Here is a 15,850-nt window from a genome sequence, read left to right as displayed (position 1 = left end):
TGACAGGTCCTTTTTCAGCCAGATACATTTTCTGAGTATTACTTGCAGTCAATACAAAAATACACTTTTAAAAACACCTTCTTAGTCTCTTTTCAATTTATAGCAAAAATGCCTTCCAGAACAGAACACACAGAAACCACAGGATTCATATCCCTTTTTTGATTATAAGGATACCTCTGCTTGACTACGCTGAGCTCAGTCAGTGTAAAGTCTTGGCTACATCTGAAACACTACAAATATGAGCAACATTCAGACTGAGAGCACAGTTACTGCAGGTGCATACATCTTCTAAAAGAGATCAGTCTGTTAAAGTGCCTATATGTAGTTTCAGATGGCTAAATTTGGACAGCCTGTGTTTGGACAATTAACTTAGTCAGCCAAGGACAAAAAACCCCAGTTCTGAAACAAACGATCTTTAGATTCTTCACATATAGGCAAGCCAGCATTTCCTGCCTGGTTTGTCTTCAAAAGCAAATTTAGTAATAAGGGAAAAATTGTTTATCGTCACAGAGGAAGTACTTGCAAATCCCAAGAACATGCTTCATGTTCCTACTAGACTGTAGATGTCCAGATATTTACCATGCTAGGCCACTTAATCTACTGTAACTGTCAGGATACAAAAATTCAACCTAGTATTGCACCACCCTTCATACCTAGAAAATCACGAACCCCTCCAATTAACATTTAATACTAGTTCAAATTCCACACTTGCACTAACCTGATGGACACAGATATTACACTTGTCACAAAACACCATATCATTCCCATCTTCACTGTCAGGGGACCGACACACATCACAAATGACGTCTTCATCATATTCAATACCCAATCCTTCTTCAGTCTCAATAGCGTGATTCATGTTCTCATGACAGTGTCGTTCCAGCACTTCAATTGTCTTTTCCATTGTGTTTTCATCCAGGGGCCCGCATCCTGCAACAGAGAACAGGGAAGGGAAATTAGAGGACAGTCAGGTGCCCCTGACTGAGTCAGAGATACACAGAGAAGGACAACTCCTAGCAACTAAAGCAGTAGACACAGCACATTCTCCTCCATCGTGCACACTAAAAATAAAAAAAAAAAAAAGTCTTTTTCATTCACTGGCTAATTATAGCATTATCTTACAAATACAAGTAGAGCCACTACTGGAGTAAAAGTTTAAGTTGTACATAAAACACAAGACTGCACCTTGAAGAAAACACTACAGCATAGAAGACAGAAAGCAGTATCTTTAACTTCTAGCTGCTCTCATACAACCACCCCCTCCACCTCCATCATTTTACAATGCTCTTTCTAAATTACACACAATATTCTTCTGAAGACTAACTCCCTAGGAAATAAAACTTACCAAGAACACTTTAGATCTTCCAAGATACTGAAGCTGCCGTCACCCGGTACCATCCAGTACACTACTTGAGTGACCAGCACAATGGATATTGAAAGTGCTTTTATTGTTTTGTTGGGATTTTTAAAATACGAGAGTAGATAAATATACTCTTGGCAATCCATACTATCTGTTCACTTGAACATATACATGCTATATACACTTACCGCTAATAAAACTTAGTGTAAGCAGAATCACTTTAAAAGGATTTGCTATGAGACTGGTCCTCAGCTTGCAGCTTCAGGACATACACTGCATAAGAAACCCTACAATATTCACAGCTACAAGAAATCTCCAAACCGCATCCTCTCAAAATCGTCAGTCAAAAATTATGCTGCTGCCCATAGTCCACTATTTACTCAGATCTTCAAAGGTTGGGATATTCGTGCAACATTAATATCAGAGGCTAACATTTTAACTGCTGGACTATGCACAAGAATATGGCTGTTAATTTTGATTCCTTGTTGCAAACGATAAACAGGGAGACAGAACAGATAAATGACTGCTCACACAAAGTGCCTTCTGCTACTAAACTGTTCTCTCTGATGCCTGAGATCCCTGAATTCAAAGAATTACAGAATCATTTGGGTGGGCAGGAACCTTCAGAGGGCTCCTACCTAATCCCTGTCTCCAAGCAGAGTCAACAGTCAATCCAGCAAGGTTTTTGCTCAAGAGATATGTCTAATCAGATCTTGAAAATGTCCATGGATGGGGATCTGCCCCCCAGAAAACCTTTGGTTTTGCTAACAGCATCCCTGTATGCCTGGGAAGCTTGTCCTTGCTTCTACCTCTTTGGTACATCCTTTGGCACTGGACGACAGTCATGAGTTCCCTCCTTCATGAAGCCAGCCTCCTCACACATCTACTTGTTTTCCTGAATATTTGGATGGATCTTTCATGTGCTTGGAGGAGATCATCTACTTCAAGTCCTGCTGGCTCTCTTCAGCAGTTCCACTCTTCAGAGCTGCCTCCCAGATCTCACCTACCAGTTACCTAAATAAGTAGAAACCTGCTCTCCTGAAGTCCAGGACCAGAAGGCTGCTTCTTTGCCTCACTCCTCTCAGGATCTCAGTTACCACTATTTCAAAGTTACTATAGCCAGTGCTGTCACTGATTATCACATCCCTACAGGTTTTTCCTTGTTTGTGAACAGCAAATCCAGAAGACGCCAAACATCTCCCTCTTTTGCCTACCTCTCCTTCCTAAAGGACCTGCAATCATCCATGGAAGAATGCCAGCCACACAAGCTACTACCCCACAACTCAGTTATTCCAGTGATAATTCCAAGATTATTTTCCATAGCTCACACCCCCTTCATAGCCCTCTATATGCACAACTTGTACGGAAAAAAGAAAGTTTACTTAGCTGATTTTAAATGGACTAACATGTGTGAAACTTAATTACTCTGTTAAGAACCCAGTGTGCAAACTCCTCAGAACTCTGAATTTGTAGCAATACGATGTTCAAGTTTAAGACATAGAAACATCTGCTTTTCCTACACAAAATTTTTAACTTTTCAAGTCCTAAAATTAATTCCACCTGGTCTGGGCTTTTTCTCTCCTGCCTCAGTCTGCAGAAGATGCATATGTGATTCTGGATGTGAAGACGTTTTTACGCACAACAGTTAAGATATAAAACATTAACAGATCGAGCAAGTCATTATATTAAGCATTTTTACCTCCTATTTTTCTTAGTATTGCCATTCAGTTCTCATTCTGCGATCTTTAAGAGATCTCGCACAGCAGAATTTAACTGCTGCTTTTAAAATTAGAACATGCTGTGAAATTACCCATTTCTGTAAGCTCTTCATTTAGCTCCTGAAGCCAAAAGATGTCCATGTCATCCAAGTCATAGCGACACACAGATTCTGCCAGTTCCAAAATGTTAATGTAACCTGGTTCTGTGGGCTCTTGGCTGGAACAGTGGATGTATTTCCTGGGTCGTGTATACAGTACTTCTTTCACCTTTTCTGCTACAACCCTAGAGTGAAAGTAAAAAAAGAAACAGAGTTACACCTTTTTAAGACACATCCTTAAAAGACACAAAATACTGGCTATAAGTGCAAAGAAACCTTAAGAGTTTCACAGATTTTAAACTAACCAGTAAGTGCAGCCAGGCTAGGGAGACAAGATTCTGTAAATGTCATTTCTTCACACAAAATGTACTATGGTTTGCTACATATACAGAATCCTTTTTAAAATGTAAGCCTGTGCATATGATTTTCAATTTAACAAATGCTACTAGTGCAACAACGCAAGTGTTTTCAAAACACACAGAAAGTCTTAAGCACAGAAACCCCTACAATCTTTGTTCTAAATTCTTCTTAAATGATAGAAGGAAATCTTGCCAACTGATTTCTTGAAAATACCAGCTTTTTCACAAAAACTTAATTTATTCTACTGCAGGGCTGGAGGGGGGAGGGGTGGGAAGAAATGCTTGCTCTTCATTTTGGATAAACAGTCTACTCTTATTTTGTAAATTACACTTCATCCATGTTACAAATGTATTGTTTTCATTATGTAAGAACCATTCTGATGCCAAGCAAAAATGTAGGGGGAAAAACCAGCTAAAAATCATCCAGGAAGGAAGGGAGAAAAATATTGGTGTTTTCAATCTTTCAATTATTTTAAGAGATAAAATTCAGCATTTGATTAGTAAAATAGCCTATGGGAATGGAAAGACTGCCCTTAGCTAGATAAAGTCAATCAATGCAAGAGGCCCTGCATGTGAAAGGAACCAGGGAGATACTAAATGGGGCGGTGCCATGTGTGAGCAGCTCTGTATGCTTTCCGGAGCTAACCCTCCACAGGGCAAGGAGAAAAGAAAAGCTGTGGGAAATAAGGCAAGAGGAGTAAAGAAGGAGCAGGCAGCAGTCAAGCAGTATCCCACATAATTCTTACTGGACAATGTGGATTGTCAGTGTTAGCACAAACAGCATTCTTCTGCCATTCTTCCTCCCCCTTCATCTTGCTCATTTTTTCCTCTCATTCCCTTGTGAGTTTTTCTTTTCTGTGGTCCAGCCAAACCTATAGCAATTTTTTCCTCTAATGTAATACCGCTGGTATGAGATGTAATATATTTATTTTTAATAACTTGGTACTGACAATAGCCCCAGTGGAAATTAAATTATGCTGGCATCAGTGCTTTCAGTGGACAATTCATTTATCTTCGTCTCGAAGACCACACTGGCAATAACATTTCTGTGTTGAAACAAACTCTGTTTCCACCAGGACAGGTTGCAGGATTACAGTGTTAATGTTTTCCGAGTCTAAGAGAAGAAAAGTTTATTTATCTGTCTCCTGAAACTGAGATCACTGAACTTCTATAATGTTAAGCATCTATTTGTGGTAAGAGAAGGCAGAAAGTGTTAAAGCTTTGGCAACAATAACCAAAATTAAATTATATGAACAAGTGAGTAACTTTATCAGGTATCAGTAACTACTGCGTGCCTACTGCTCTAGATCAACATGGTTTACAGGGAAGTCTTTCAAGTAACACATATAAGATCTGGGTTTATTTTTAATTTATTAAATTCACCATACTCAAATGAGAAAACATTTTTAATCCACAGCACCATGGGACTTAGGAAAAAAGATCCCCTTTTTAAACTCACTATATAGATGCTATAACAGTGTACAGACAGAATCAGATCTGGACTGAAGAGTCACCGAAATATTTTCCAAACTGGTACTTGTTTGGTTTAAGAACATGCTTGAAGGCTGTTGCATTGGAGATTTAAATGTAACAACACAGAAAAGCTGACTGCATTTAGACAACCTATTTTTGAGAGACCGTCTTGTCTAAGTGGATGTTTCACGCACATGATCTGCATCTGATCACCATTACCTAAGAGAAGGCTGTGGAATAGTTTCTGGACTGGCTGGAACTTGAACCCCTTTCTCCCATTCTTGTTTCCATGTGTCCGCAAAGACATAATATTCATCAGGGTTGACATGGTGAGAATCTGGTAGTTTCATGGCACTAATGAGATCCTTGCGGAACACCTGCAAGAAACACCAGGGAAAAGTGGCTTGAGAAAGAGTGTTGCGCTAAAGGAAGCAGTACGTATTTTTCTTAGTCTACACTGAAACAATGCAGATACCTTAATAACCTTTTTTAAAAGAGTACCAACGCACAAACAAGTCAATTTGAAATTACCTAGATTATTAACTCTCAGTATATCAGGTGCAAGAAGTTCACTCTAACTCAAAACCACGCTGCTGCCCAAAGGCTAATCAGAAGGAAGAAGGTTGTTACAGGCAACCAGAGAGAGGGGAAAGGAGGCCTGCATCTGATTTAAGACTCCTCACTATATCACCTTCAAACAGCTTATTTTACTTGCCAATCTGTAGGCTTTACCCCAACTTAGATACAAGGTAGCATATCCTTTTCTTTCACTCAGTTTAGCTACTTTAAACTGTCACATTTATCATGGGCTATGAACAGTTGCCATGGTAAAACCAACGCATAGGCACTTGTTCATTTATTAAAACCACTTTATGTTTTACTGGTTAGGATCTCCAGGATCAAAGATGAACATCTCCCTTTGCTGAAGCATGAGACCTGTGTTGCTCTGTGCCTGAACCCCAGCAAGGCACAGCGACACAAGCCAGCCTCAGCATCCTTTAGCAAACCTATACAATGAGACGTGCCATCACGAAACAAAGCAAACCCATTGGTGACAAACCTCCAGAACATTCAACTCTTGTCTCTAAGTTTTTTTATGAGCATTCAAACATGATTATCAGTCACCTCAAAGCTTACTTCATGTCACTGTCTGTCAAATACAGATGCATACAATTTAAACAAAGAGAATATGCAGCCTTTGTGGTTTTTTCCTCCACTGCTAGACTGCACCAGGTTTAACGTTCATAAAGGCAAAGCAGCGACTGTGGCTTGGTGTTAGGGAGACATCACAAGTAATTAACTGTATTATCATAACGAGAAATCAAATCCTCAAAAGGCAATAAAATGAAACTGAAAATATCCCTGCAATAAGCTGAGGCAGGTTGAACTCTCTTCTTACTAATTCAGTTTTATAGCCAGAAGAGTAATAAAATATCTCGGAGCCAAATATCTTCATGTACCCTTTTCAATTTGACAGCACCAGACCAGTTATGCCTACTGCAAAAATTCTCAGCTGTTCTTGGAAACCATCAAGTAAACATTATTTAAAATGCTAAAAAACAGGTATTAAAATAGGCTGTTGGTGATCTGGAACATCGGTGTTACTTCATTATGTCCTACAACCGCACCTCACGTGGGCTCCAAGGAGAGCAAGCTGACCGAGGAAACCCAAAACCACAGACTCAAGGCTCTCTTATTTGTTACTGATGCGTTATCTGCTTTGGTTCAGACCAGACCGTTCACTGTTGTCTTCTGTATAAAACTCCTCAGGTACCTAACAGGCCTGTATTAAAATCTGAATGACAAGAGTGAAACCATTAACACTGCAAACATCCATTTCTTCCAAGCAGTACATGTACGCACCAAAAATAAAATGTAAAATGGTTTATGCCACTTAAAAGGCATATTCAGTGTTACAGGTACAGAAACAGGATTATGAGAAATACGGCACAATTCCAAAGAACTCCAGAAGTAAAATACAATCCAATAAACAAGAAGTGCAATGAATGGTTTAATTATCAGAAAAGATATTCCTCAAACTGTATGTGAGGTAAGTGCTTTAAAAACTCCTTTTAAGCCACTGAAAGAATACAGAAGTAGAGTGCTTCATATCAATCCCACTATTTTTTAAACACTAGATGAAAAATGCTATTAAAGGCATCAGTATTCTAACTACACTGCTTAGCAGCAAATTCATCTCCTCATCATCCATTATCTATGTGAACTGTATCATCCCTATTTTTAGAGCACAAATCCCCTGGAGCATGGACTTTTTTGTTGTTTTTTTGACTGTTGTACAGTACTGATCACTCCATCACCACAATATTAAGTTCTCTGCTTCAGATTTCTAAAATTTATAATAGAGGCACCACTGAAGGTCAAAGATTTAATCAATATAAATGTAACTGTTGAAACCTTAAGGAACCCCAAAACTCAACGAAGACTTCCTAACAATTGCTTATTCATACTTGTGATAACAGTGCGATTGAGTATTTCCTGCAGATGCTTGGAACCATTACAATCTCTAGCTCCCATCATTCTTCATTGCTTCACGTGTGGCCAAGCAGGGTCTTCCAACAGTAAAATACTCTCAGAGGACAACATAGGAGAACACTCACTCCATACTTCCTTTGTTGTTGAAGTAAACCAAAATACCCAGGGGAGCCAAAGAGAGTTTTCTGACAAATCAAGTAAATTTTACTTCAACAGTCAGCCTCAAGGCTATGAACTAAGCCAACGCAATGAAGAGCAGACACACGCCTTCATGATTTAGGCGGCCAGCTTCTCCTCATGGTTGTTTCTTTTCAGACACTTCTTTGAAAAACGCTGCAGCTCCTTTACTACCTGTATCCATAAAGCAACAGCTAATCCACTTCACAGCACATACTCTCCTCGTGGCAAGGACCACCCTTCACTTCCACAGTTAGCCCATGAAGTGCAGGGGTCATCTTTCAGTCACCCAAAAGCTTTTCCTATTTCTGACCATATATTAAATACAACCCTTCAACTTTATTTTAACATCATCTGCAGTACCATACATATTGAGAAGACCTGAAAAAAGAGCATGCCAGGTCTAGGCTAAAAAGGCATTCCCATCCAGACACATCACTCCTCAAGAGCAGACTCAGTGCTGCACGTCTTTAGTACGATACAGAAGGGCCTCACAGAGCTGAGCTCCAGCTGACCACAGCTAGGAGAGCCAGGTCCATACACACAGAAGTGGGAAACTCCCCACTGCTGTAAGCATTTGCAGAAGTTACTGTGTGACGGGGATTTTTTAAAAAAAATATTCTTAGCAATTGAAAGCATGAAAGAAGAGATGAGCTTTAGCCCTGTTTACCATGCAGGACTGCTTGGTCTGGACTTGGCAATTTTGCTGCTAGGAATTCTTAATTTCAGCTGAAAACAGTGCAGCAATTTGAGTGAATTACATCAATGAAAAAAAATGTGTTTGCTTATGTCATCGTCACCATTATAATAATGTCAAGCATTTTGTTGAGAAACTAATAATTATTCCATGCTTTAGAGCTGGAGCTTAAACCTACAAGAGGAGACCTTGTTCTTTGGTCAAGATTAGCTTTTTGCTCTGTAGCAAAAGTCTGCCTGGATTTACCGAAGCAATAAGAACTTCCTAGTCACCTCTGCAGAGACACACTTTCATCCCTAAAGCCTTTAAAAGCTAAATTCTACCAAAAAATTATATAGAAATACGGATTCTCTTCTTCCCCATGGCACTAACACACCATCCAATAATGATACCACGGAGCTATGGAAGAAAAGATATGGTTCATACGTTTTATTTGTTTTTCAGACTTCTGAGTCCTATTTGGAAGTTATGTTAGAAGACTATGTTCAAGGAAAATTAACTTCTTAAAATCCATTTATAAACACTTCACCAAAAGCTGTCTATGACTTGAACGCAAACTCCTTCTGGAAGCACTCTATGAAAATCTTCCTCACAGGATCCTCCTGTGCTTATTCTGTGAATAAATCAAGCCTGCGAAATAAAGAACACTATTTTACGTGAAGTATCCTTATCAACTAAAGATATCTGGGAGGATATAAGTAATGCTATAGAGAGTTACAGTAAAATATTAGCATCGAAGACAGTGGGCTTTGACAATACAACAGCCTTCTACAAACCCCATCTTTGCTGAACAATTCAAACATCAGATTTGCACAGACTGTCAGGCACCTTATGCGTATGAACCTTGCAAACCTCAAACCACATTTAAAAAAAGATTAAGAGAAAGAAAAAAAGTCAAACACATTTTCCAATACCCCTCTGCAGGCTACTACTGAAGCTGACTGATGCCATTGCTTATCCACATTGTCTTGCCCAAACAGATATGTGAGGGAAAACAAATGGATGTGTCATCTCTTAAAACGGAAAGAAAACCATTACTACTTCTTGTGACACTCAAGCTTCCCAGTACTTTGACCACCTGCTTATAAACCCCTGACAAGGGTGAGCCACTTGTCACACATGCTGAGGCCATGACTAGACTACTCTCAAGTAGAACACCCTCAGAAAAATTTAAACACACGTATAAAGCAGCAGTTTACACCTAAAATCACCTCGTAAATAATAAAACAAAAGCCTAATTGTAATACGACCTATTACAAGTGTAATACAGACACACAGTATCTGAGCATAGTTTAATCTTTGCATAGATGTTTCACAGTATGTGCAAAAGACTGCCCATTTACAGAGGATGAGGCTCTACGGACTACATTTAGTGAGCTCATCTTGGAAAGGCAGAATTTATCTCATTAATACGTTGCAATCTGGCCATGAAGTTTCTGGATTAAGGCACGTTACTACAGAGGAGTCTAGAGACTCAAAACAGGGTGTTTTTTTTTTGTTTGATCAGAATTTTTTTGGTAGCAAAGTAAATAATGGGTAACATAATTTTAAAATGGACATGAACTACAGTTCCAGGCATGCATACTGACTGGACTGAAAAACTTCAGGTGTTAAAAAAGCTGGGACAGACAAGAATAATTGTAGCATTAATTTTGAAGTTCTCAAACATCCACACAATTTGGACATGCACTGCAGTAAATCCTGATGTTTGAAACCCTACTCCTTAAAACTATTTTTATGGATTATCCAGGATTCAAGCAAATGAAATATTGTACTTTTCTTTAAGTAGCCATGAGTCTTCATAGCCTCCTTTACAAGCATGTATGTGAAATGCCACAAAATCAGATACTAAATCAAACCTACCTCACATTACGTCTCTGACAGTATCTCATGAGCCAGAAGAATGTGAAAGAACACATCAAGTTTCCTTCTGGTTGCTAATCAGACATAAGCTTCAGATTTGGGGATTAAGCCTAACAATCAATTTTTAAAATGGTATTAATTTATACAGATATTTAGAAAGATCTGTACTCGCTATCATCTGTCCAATTCCTTTTTAAATCTTGTTTAATTCTCAGTCTCAACAACTTCCTGTAGCAGACGAGCTTCACAGTCTAATTACATGAAGCATGGAAAGGATATCCTTGTAATTGCTACAGATTTCATAACTTCTAGCCTCATGCCCCCCCTTCCCCTGACTTTCCTCTCCAATTCTTCCATCACAAGGTCTGGCAGTACTGAAGTTCTAGCTCTGCTGTCTCCCGACCATTCATACTTTACCATTACACCTGCTTATTCACTTCCAAAGGTAAAACAGCTCAGGCTTTTTCACAATCAAGCTCTTCTATGCATTCAGGTCACCTCTTGCTAAAGAATTCAGAATTCTTTTTTTCTTAAAGCAAAAAGATGATAAAAATAACCAACGAAGTTGTACCTCTGACTTAAATAAAAGTATTTGAAATTGCTAATTTTTTTTTTTAAATCTACTAACCCAAGCAGGCTAAAAAGCAGCCCACTGAAACATAGAAAGCACGTTCACCAGAGGTCTTGAGAAGCCTGTACAGATGTCCAGGCTAATTCAGAATTTTCTAAGGTAAGCATGTGCATAAATCTAAGTCTCCTATTCTATTACGCATGGTACATGCAAAGCAACATGATTTAACCATGTTGCCCCTTCATTCACAGAATAAAACCAACCACTTTCAAACTGCAAAATGAATCAATTTCCTGCCAAAAGACTAGTCTTACAGTGTGCTCCTCAGGATCATGACCTACAATTTATGTGGCAGTTAAACACCACTAAAAAAGTTTCACATACCCAAGTAATGAAAGCAGACCATTTACTTGTAGAAGACAAGCTACATTTCACATAACACAGCTGTCGCTATCAGCAACAAGGGTTTAAAAACTACTGTTGCTGTGAGATTCAAAACCCTATTTGCAAAGAGACATAAAATACTGTCATCTTATATGAGAAGGGTTAAAAAAAAGCACAATGCTAACTGAACTCCTTTACAGTTTCAAGACGGAGAGAGAACTGAAAAAAAATATACACATATATAAGCCTGATTGTCATGAAGATCTCTTAGGCTCTTTCGTGACCCCACTACCCTAAGGGAAAAGAAATGGCCAGTCATTCAGGGCGGTCCAGCTAACAGGTTTTCCCCGCAAAACATATTCCAACTATTCCGACATCATTTTCTGCTGCAGCTTCTGCAGGGACATGAAACTGCAAAGTAGAGGCTCTATGCCGAGCCAGACATCCAAATGCCTCCTACCCTGCTACTCGTACACAGCCTACTGCTTAGGCCCGCGAGCCCCTCCTGTCTATGTTTAAATCCATAAGGGGCAACACCACAAATGGCATGTGGCCATCATCATCATAAAGTTCTGAAAAACATGTTATGACATACTACTGGTGCACCTGTAATCTTAACACAATTTATTTAGTGAAAGGAGCTAAAACTAATCAGAAAGCAGAATTTTTAAGTTACCATTTTAGTAATTTGTGATAGACCATAATCCCAAAGGAGAGCACCAAGAAAGAGCCACACTCTTGCTTTTGAAATTACGTAGAGAAACACTGTGGTGTGAAGAAGGGTCATTACAGGCTTGCCTTGTTCTCACCTTTTCCAAGGAGGAGAATGGGATAAGTGGACCCCAGGTCCAACCCAGTAACATCCCTTCTGCATTGATGTAAACCCCTGGGATAAGTCAGGCTCTGGGAACGGGCTTTGACATTTGAACTCCAACACTGCACCCCTTTGCCCCGCAGTAACACCAGATGACCTCGCTCCACTGAGCCCATCCCTGCACCCACCCCAATTCTGAAGCACCCGGGAAGCAATTCAAGGCAGATCAGTCCTCCACTGCAGTCACTCATCATTTTTTACAGGCGACCACAGAGCATCATGCTACATACAGACAAGCCCTGTGAAGCAACTGACATATACACTAACCTCCTTGTTCGTCACAGTAGCAAAACTGCGCTTTTATTTGGAGAGAGAACCCAGGTACTTGGGTTGGGCTAGAGAGGAAGTGCAAAAAAGCCTATGTATTCACATGCAATTTTATTGAAAAAGCCAAGCTTACCGGCATGAAAGAAAAACTAATGTATGAAGACCACAAGCAAATATATTCCCAAACAGCTATTTATAGCTTTGACCTTTTAGATTTTCTGCATCACTAACTCAAGAAACAGCCTCCTGCCTGGCAAGCAGAGGTGAATGAAAGGAGAGCAATGCCAACTTGTTAAAAGAGAACCCTTGATAAAGGGATGCTGTCAGCCTGAAATTTTGAATTTCTATCTAATAGATATTAGGCAACTATTACTACAAAAAACTTGTGGAATTACAACATGATTTTTGGAAGGGTGTGTGGTGGGGTCTCTTCAGTCTTTGCTTTACACCCTTGTCACCACTTGGTGCATAAATAATCAATTTCAATGCTCTGCTGACAGCAGCATTTCATGTAATACTCTCCAGCATATGCTTTTCAAGGGGTTGGAAGAAACGCTTGCTTCTAGCGGAAGGAAAGGAAAAACTGGAAGGAGAGACAAGAGTCTTTATGCACAAGCAATAGAGATTATTACTCTCACCTTCCCTTCCATTCCCTTTCCCAGAGGACTTTTTTTTTTTTCCCCCGGCATTCTTTTAAATATTGTACTTGGGACACTCCTCCAGAAGAGGACATAGTCTAAGGTTTGAGAAAATTTTTTTTCTTTTTTTCCCCAGGAAGGGGACCTTAAATGAAAGATGCCAAAAAGATGCCAGTATTACTGTAAGGATATTATGAAATGCACTTTTTAAATTCCAAGTGTGTATTCCAGATTTTGTTCTTCAAAGTTTCATATTTTTCAAGCATTAACAGGCTCAAGATTTTGCTTAGAAACAGGCAGAAAGCAGGTCTTGAAGCAGGTAGATCTCAAGAGGAGGAACTGAAAACACTGCTCATTTTAATTCCTAGGAGTTACGTAAACTGAACACTTGTATGCTATATACATAGACCACATCTTCATAATTATTGCTTTTAATGTACATACGTAGCACATAAAGACAGCATGAAGCAAAGGCAAAGAAAACAGTAACAGGACAATCCCTAAGAGGAGAAGATACAAGAAGAAAGCTGGATGGCTCAGCAGAAAGATGGGATTGGTAAGGGACTAGCACTGAGGTGTATTTGAAACAGCAACAAGTCTGGCGGTTGTATGTGTTTCAGTTCCCATTTGCCCAGCTTGGCTAGTAACAAAACTATTGCCTGGGCAAGCATTAGCAACAATTGCAAGACCTCAGTAGCCATGAGCTGTTTTAAGATTATAACTCTTACAGAACCATAATCCTCAAACCAACATTTTCAAGGTAAAAAGTATATATAGTATGCTTTTCTTAACCTTCTTGGTGGCTGTAAATAAAACACTATGAAGCTAGTTCTGGCCAATTTTGCTTTTATTGAAACATTCATGCACGATTCTCTTTTAGAAATGAATCAGTGAATTTTCTTCAGCTAACTTGGGATGAAAATTAAGCTTCCAAAGAAAGGACACATTTTGGAATGTTCACTTTGTTCTTAGCAAACCAAATTCATCTAGTTGGCCGCATTTAGAAAAGAAGCATGAAGTAGGTTTGCTGAAGAGCTTTTGCTGTACAAGCACAATCCATATAGTTTATGCAACCTCTCACAGTAGTATCTAAGCAGGTAAAAAGCTGCTGGTATAGTACACAAAATTATTTCTGGGATATAACTGTCAGCTTTAAATTCTAGAGAAGCAAAGTGGGTTTTGCCAGTCTTTTTTTCAGTAATCTCAGGCATCAACAGTCATACTAGCATGCTGAAGGACTCATTTGGAGGGAATATGAGAGTAAATAAGGGGAATTAGCTACAAGAAACATTTCTCCCATTTGCAGTTACTATCTGACTTCAGCCCTTAAGAAAGCAAGCACCAAATCTGGAGAAAGCAGCCAACAAATCCTCCCCCAAAAGGGCTACCAGTGGAGCAGCTGATAGGATGGATTTGAGTACCAGCCTGCACGTAAATGCCAGTTTATTCAATTGGTGAATACAGATTCAGTGACAGTGGTGATAGGTGTAATAGGTGGGGATAGCAGAGTAAAAAATCTTTATTGAAGGTAAAAAGCCAAGAATGAGAAAGTGGCAGAAGATGAGTACGTGATGTTTGTACATATCCTGCCCATTTACATGTCCCACTTATCCTAAAGCAGAAAGAAAATATCCTTCCCATACACATACACACGAACCACTTCTTTCTGTGGCATGCTCTCAAATCATAAGACCATCCCAGCTTTTTCAATTTCAAAATGAGACTGGATTTCTTCAGAGAGAACTATATGTTAACGTCTACAAATGCCGTAAGTCATTTTGGGACATCAACCACCAGAGCTCCTGTAATACTCATGCAGCAGGGAAAACAGTTTCATGGAGAATTTGACAGGTGACAAAAGGACTCTGGCACTAGTTCAGAACTCACAATTTAAAGGCTTAGAAACATGAAAACTACATGACAAAAAACTGCTAGCAACCAATCTTTAACCCTAGTTCTTACCTCAGCAGGTTTCTTTTGTTCATTTGCTGGTGTTTTTGACTTGCTCCTATATTTAGAACAAGAAGAAAAGGAAGTGGAAGGACCTGTTAAAAAAAAAAAAAAGAAATAAAAAAGAACCATTATAGCTCATTTCAATTCATTTAATCTTTCAGTAAAACACAAGGCACTCCAGTCTCTTGAATTATCATAATTTTTTGACAAGATGTGGGCAAAAAGCTCTTAGGCAGTCTGTAGGCTTGATTACAGCTCCTCCTGTTCCATTCGTTCGTTGTAAAACCCCAGCACATTGAGTTTATGGGTACATTCTGCTCTGCCCAATACAAGCATGAGTAAACAGAAACAAGCAGGGAGACCACTTTCCTTCCTTTCCTTTCTAACAAAGTGGAAGGAGAAGAAAAACCCAGAAAAGAGTTTGCAACTGCTAAAAAAAAAACACCAAACAAAAAATCATGCTGATGAGAGATGCAAAAAATCATAGTGTAATATCTAGACATTTCTGGGCAAAATGTTATTTCAGTACACGATACATTGACGACTCCCAAGGAATATGACAAGGAATCATAATTATGTATAGAGTTATTGGACAGGTACAGGTTTATAAGAAACAAATAAGACTCTGCCATACAAGGCGTTTTTTTGCATATAAAATGGGAAGATGCAACCTAAGGTAAATGTGTGCCAAGGAACATTTAAAATATAACTTTACCAAACTGTATAACAGACCAAAGTGGAACAGACCAAGAACCAGTATCAGATAACATAACAATCAATATAGTGGTTATAACTCTATCTTATATATAACTGCAACATATCAATGCTCAAACAGCTTGCCACCCCCAGTAATTTTAAAGTTGAGGCTCTGCACAACAAGAAGCAACAGAACTCCTTTAAAAAAAATATTACAAAATAGGACACT

The 15,850-nt window shown here is 39.0% G+C and overlaps 1 protein-coding gene across 1 annotated transcript in view; it reads right to left on the bottom strand.

Annotated features, from left to right (window-relative positions):
- JADE3 (jade family PHD finger 3) overlaps window positions 1-15,009 on the bottom strand; it is a gene marked incomplete at its 5' end in the record, with an annotated part of 29,031 nt that extends 14,022 nt beyond the window's left edge. Inside the window, 4 exons of the mRNA XM_010080840.1 lie at window positions 719-930; window positions 3,171-3,361; window positions 5,228-5,385; window positions 14,935-15,009. Of these exons, the coding sequence (XP_010079142.1) occupies window positions 719-930; window positions 3,171-3,361; window positions 5,228-5,385; window positions 14,935-15,009 (636 nt within the window). The remainder of the gene's footprint in view (window positions 1-718; window positions 931-3,170; window positions 3,362-5,227; window positions 5,386-14,934) is intronic.
- Between the last annotated feature and the right edge of the window lie 841 nt (window positions 15,010-15,850).

The sequence above is a fragment of the Pterocles gutturalis genome, unplaced genomic scaffold, assembly GCF_000699245.1.
Source record: "Pterocles gutturalis isolate BGI_N339 unplaced genomic scaffold, ASM69924v1 scaffold43689, whole genome shotgun sequence".
Classification (NCBI taxonomy): Eukaryota; Metazoa; Chordata; class Aves; order Pterocliformes; family Pteroclidae; genus Pterocles; species Pterocles gutturalis.
Note: the sequence above shows the minus strand (reverse complement) of the source record. Positions and strands in the feature narration are given on the sequence as shown.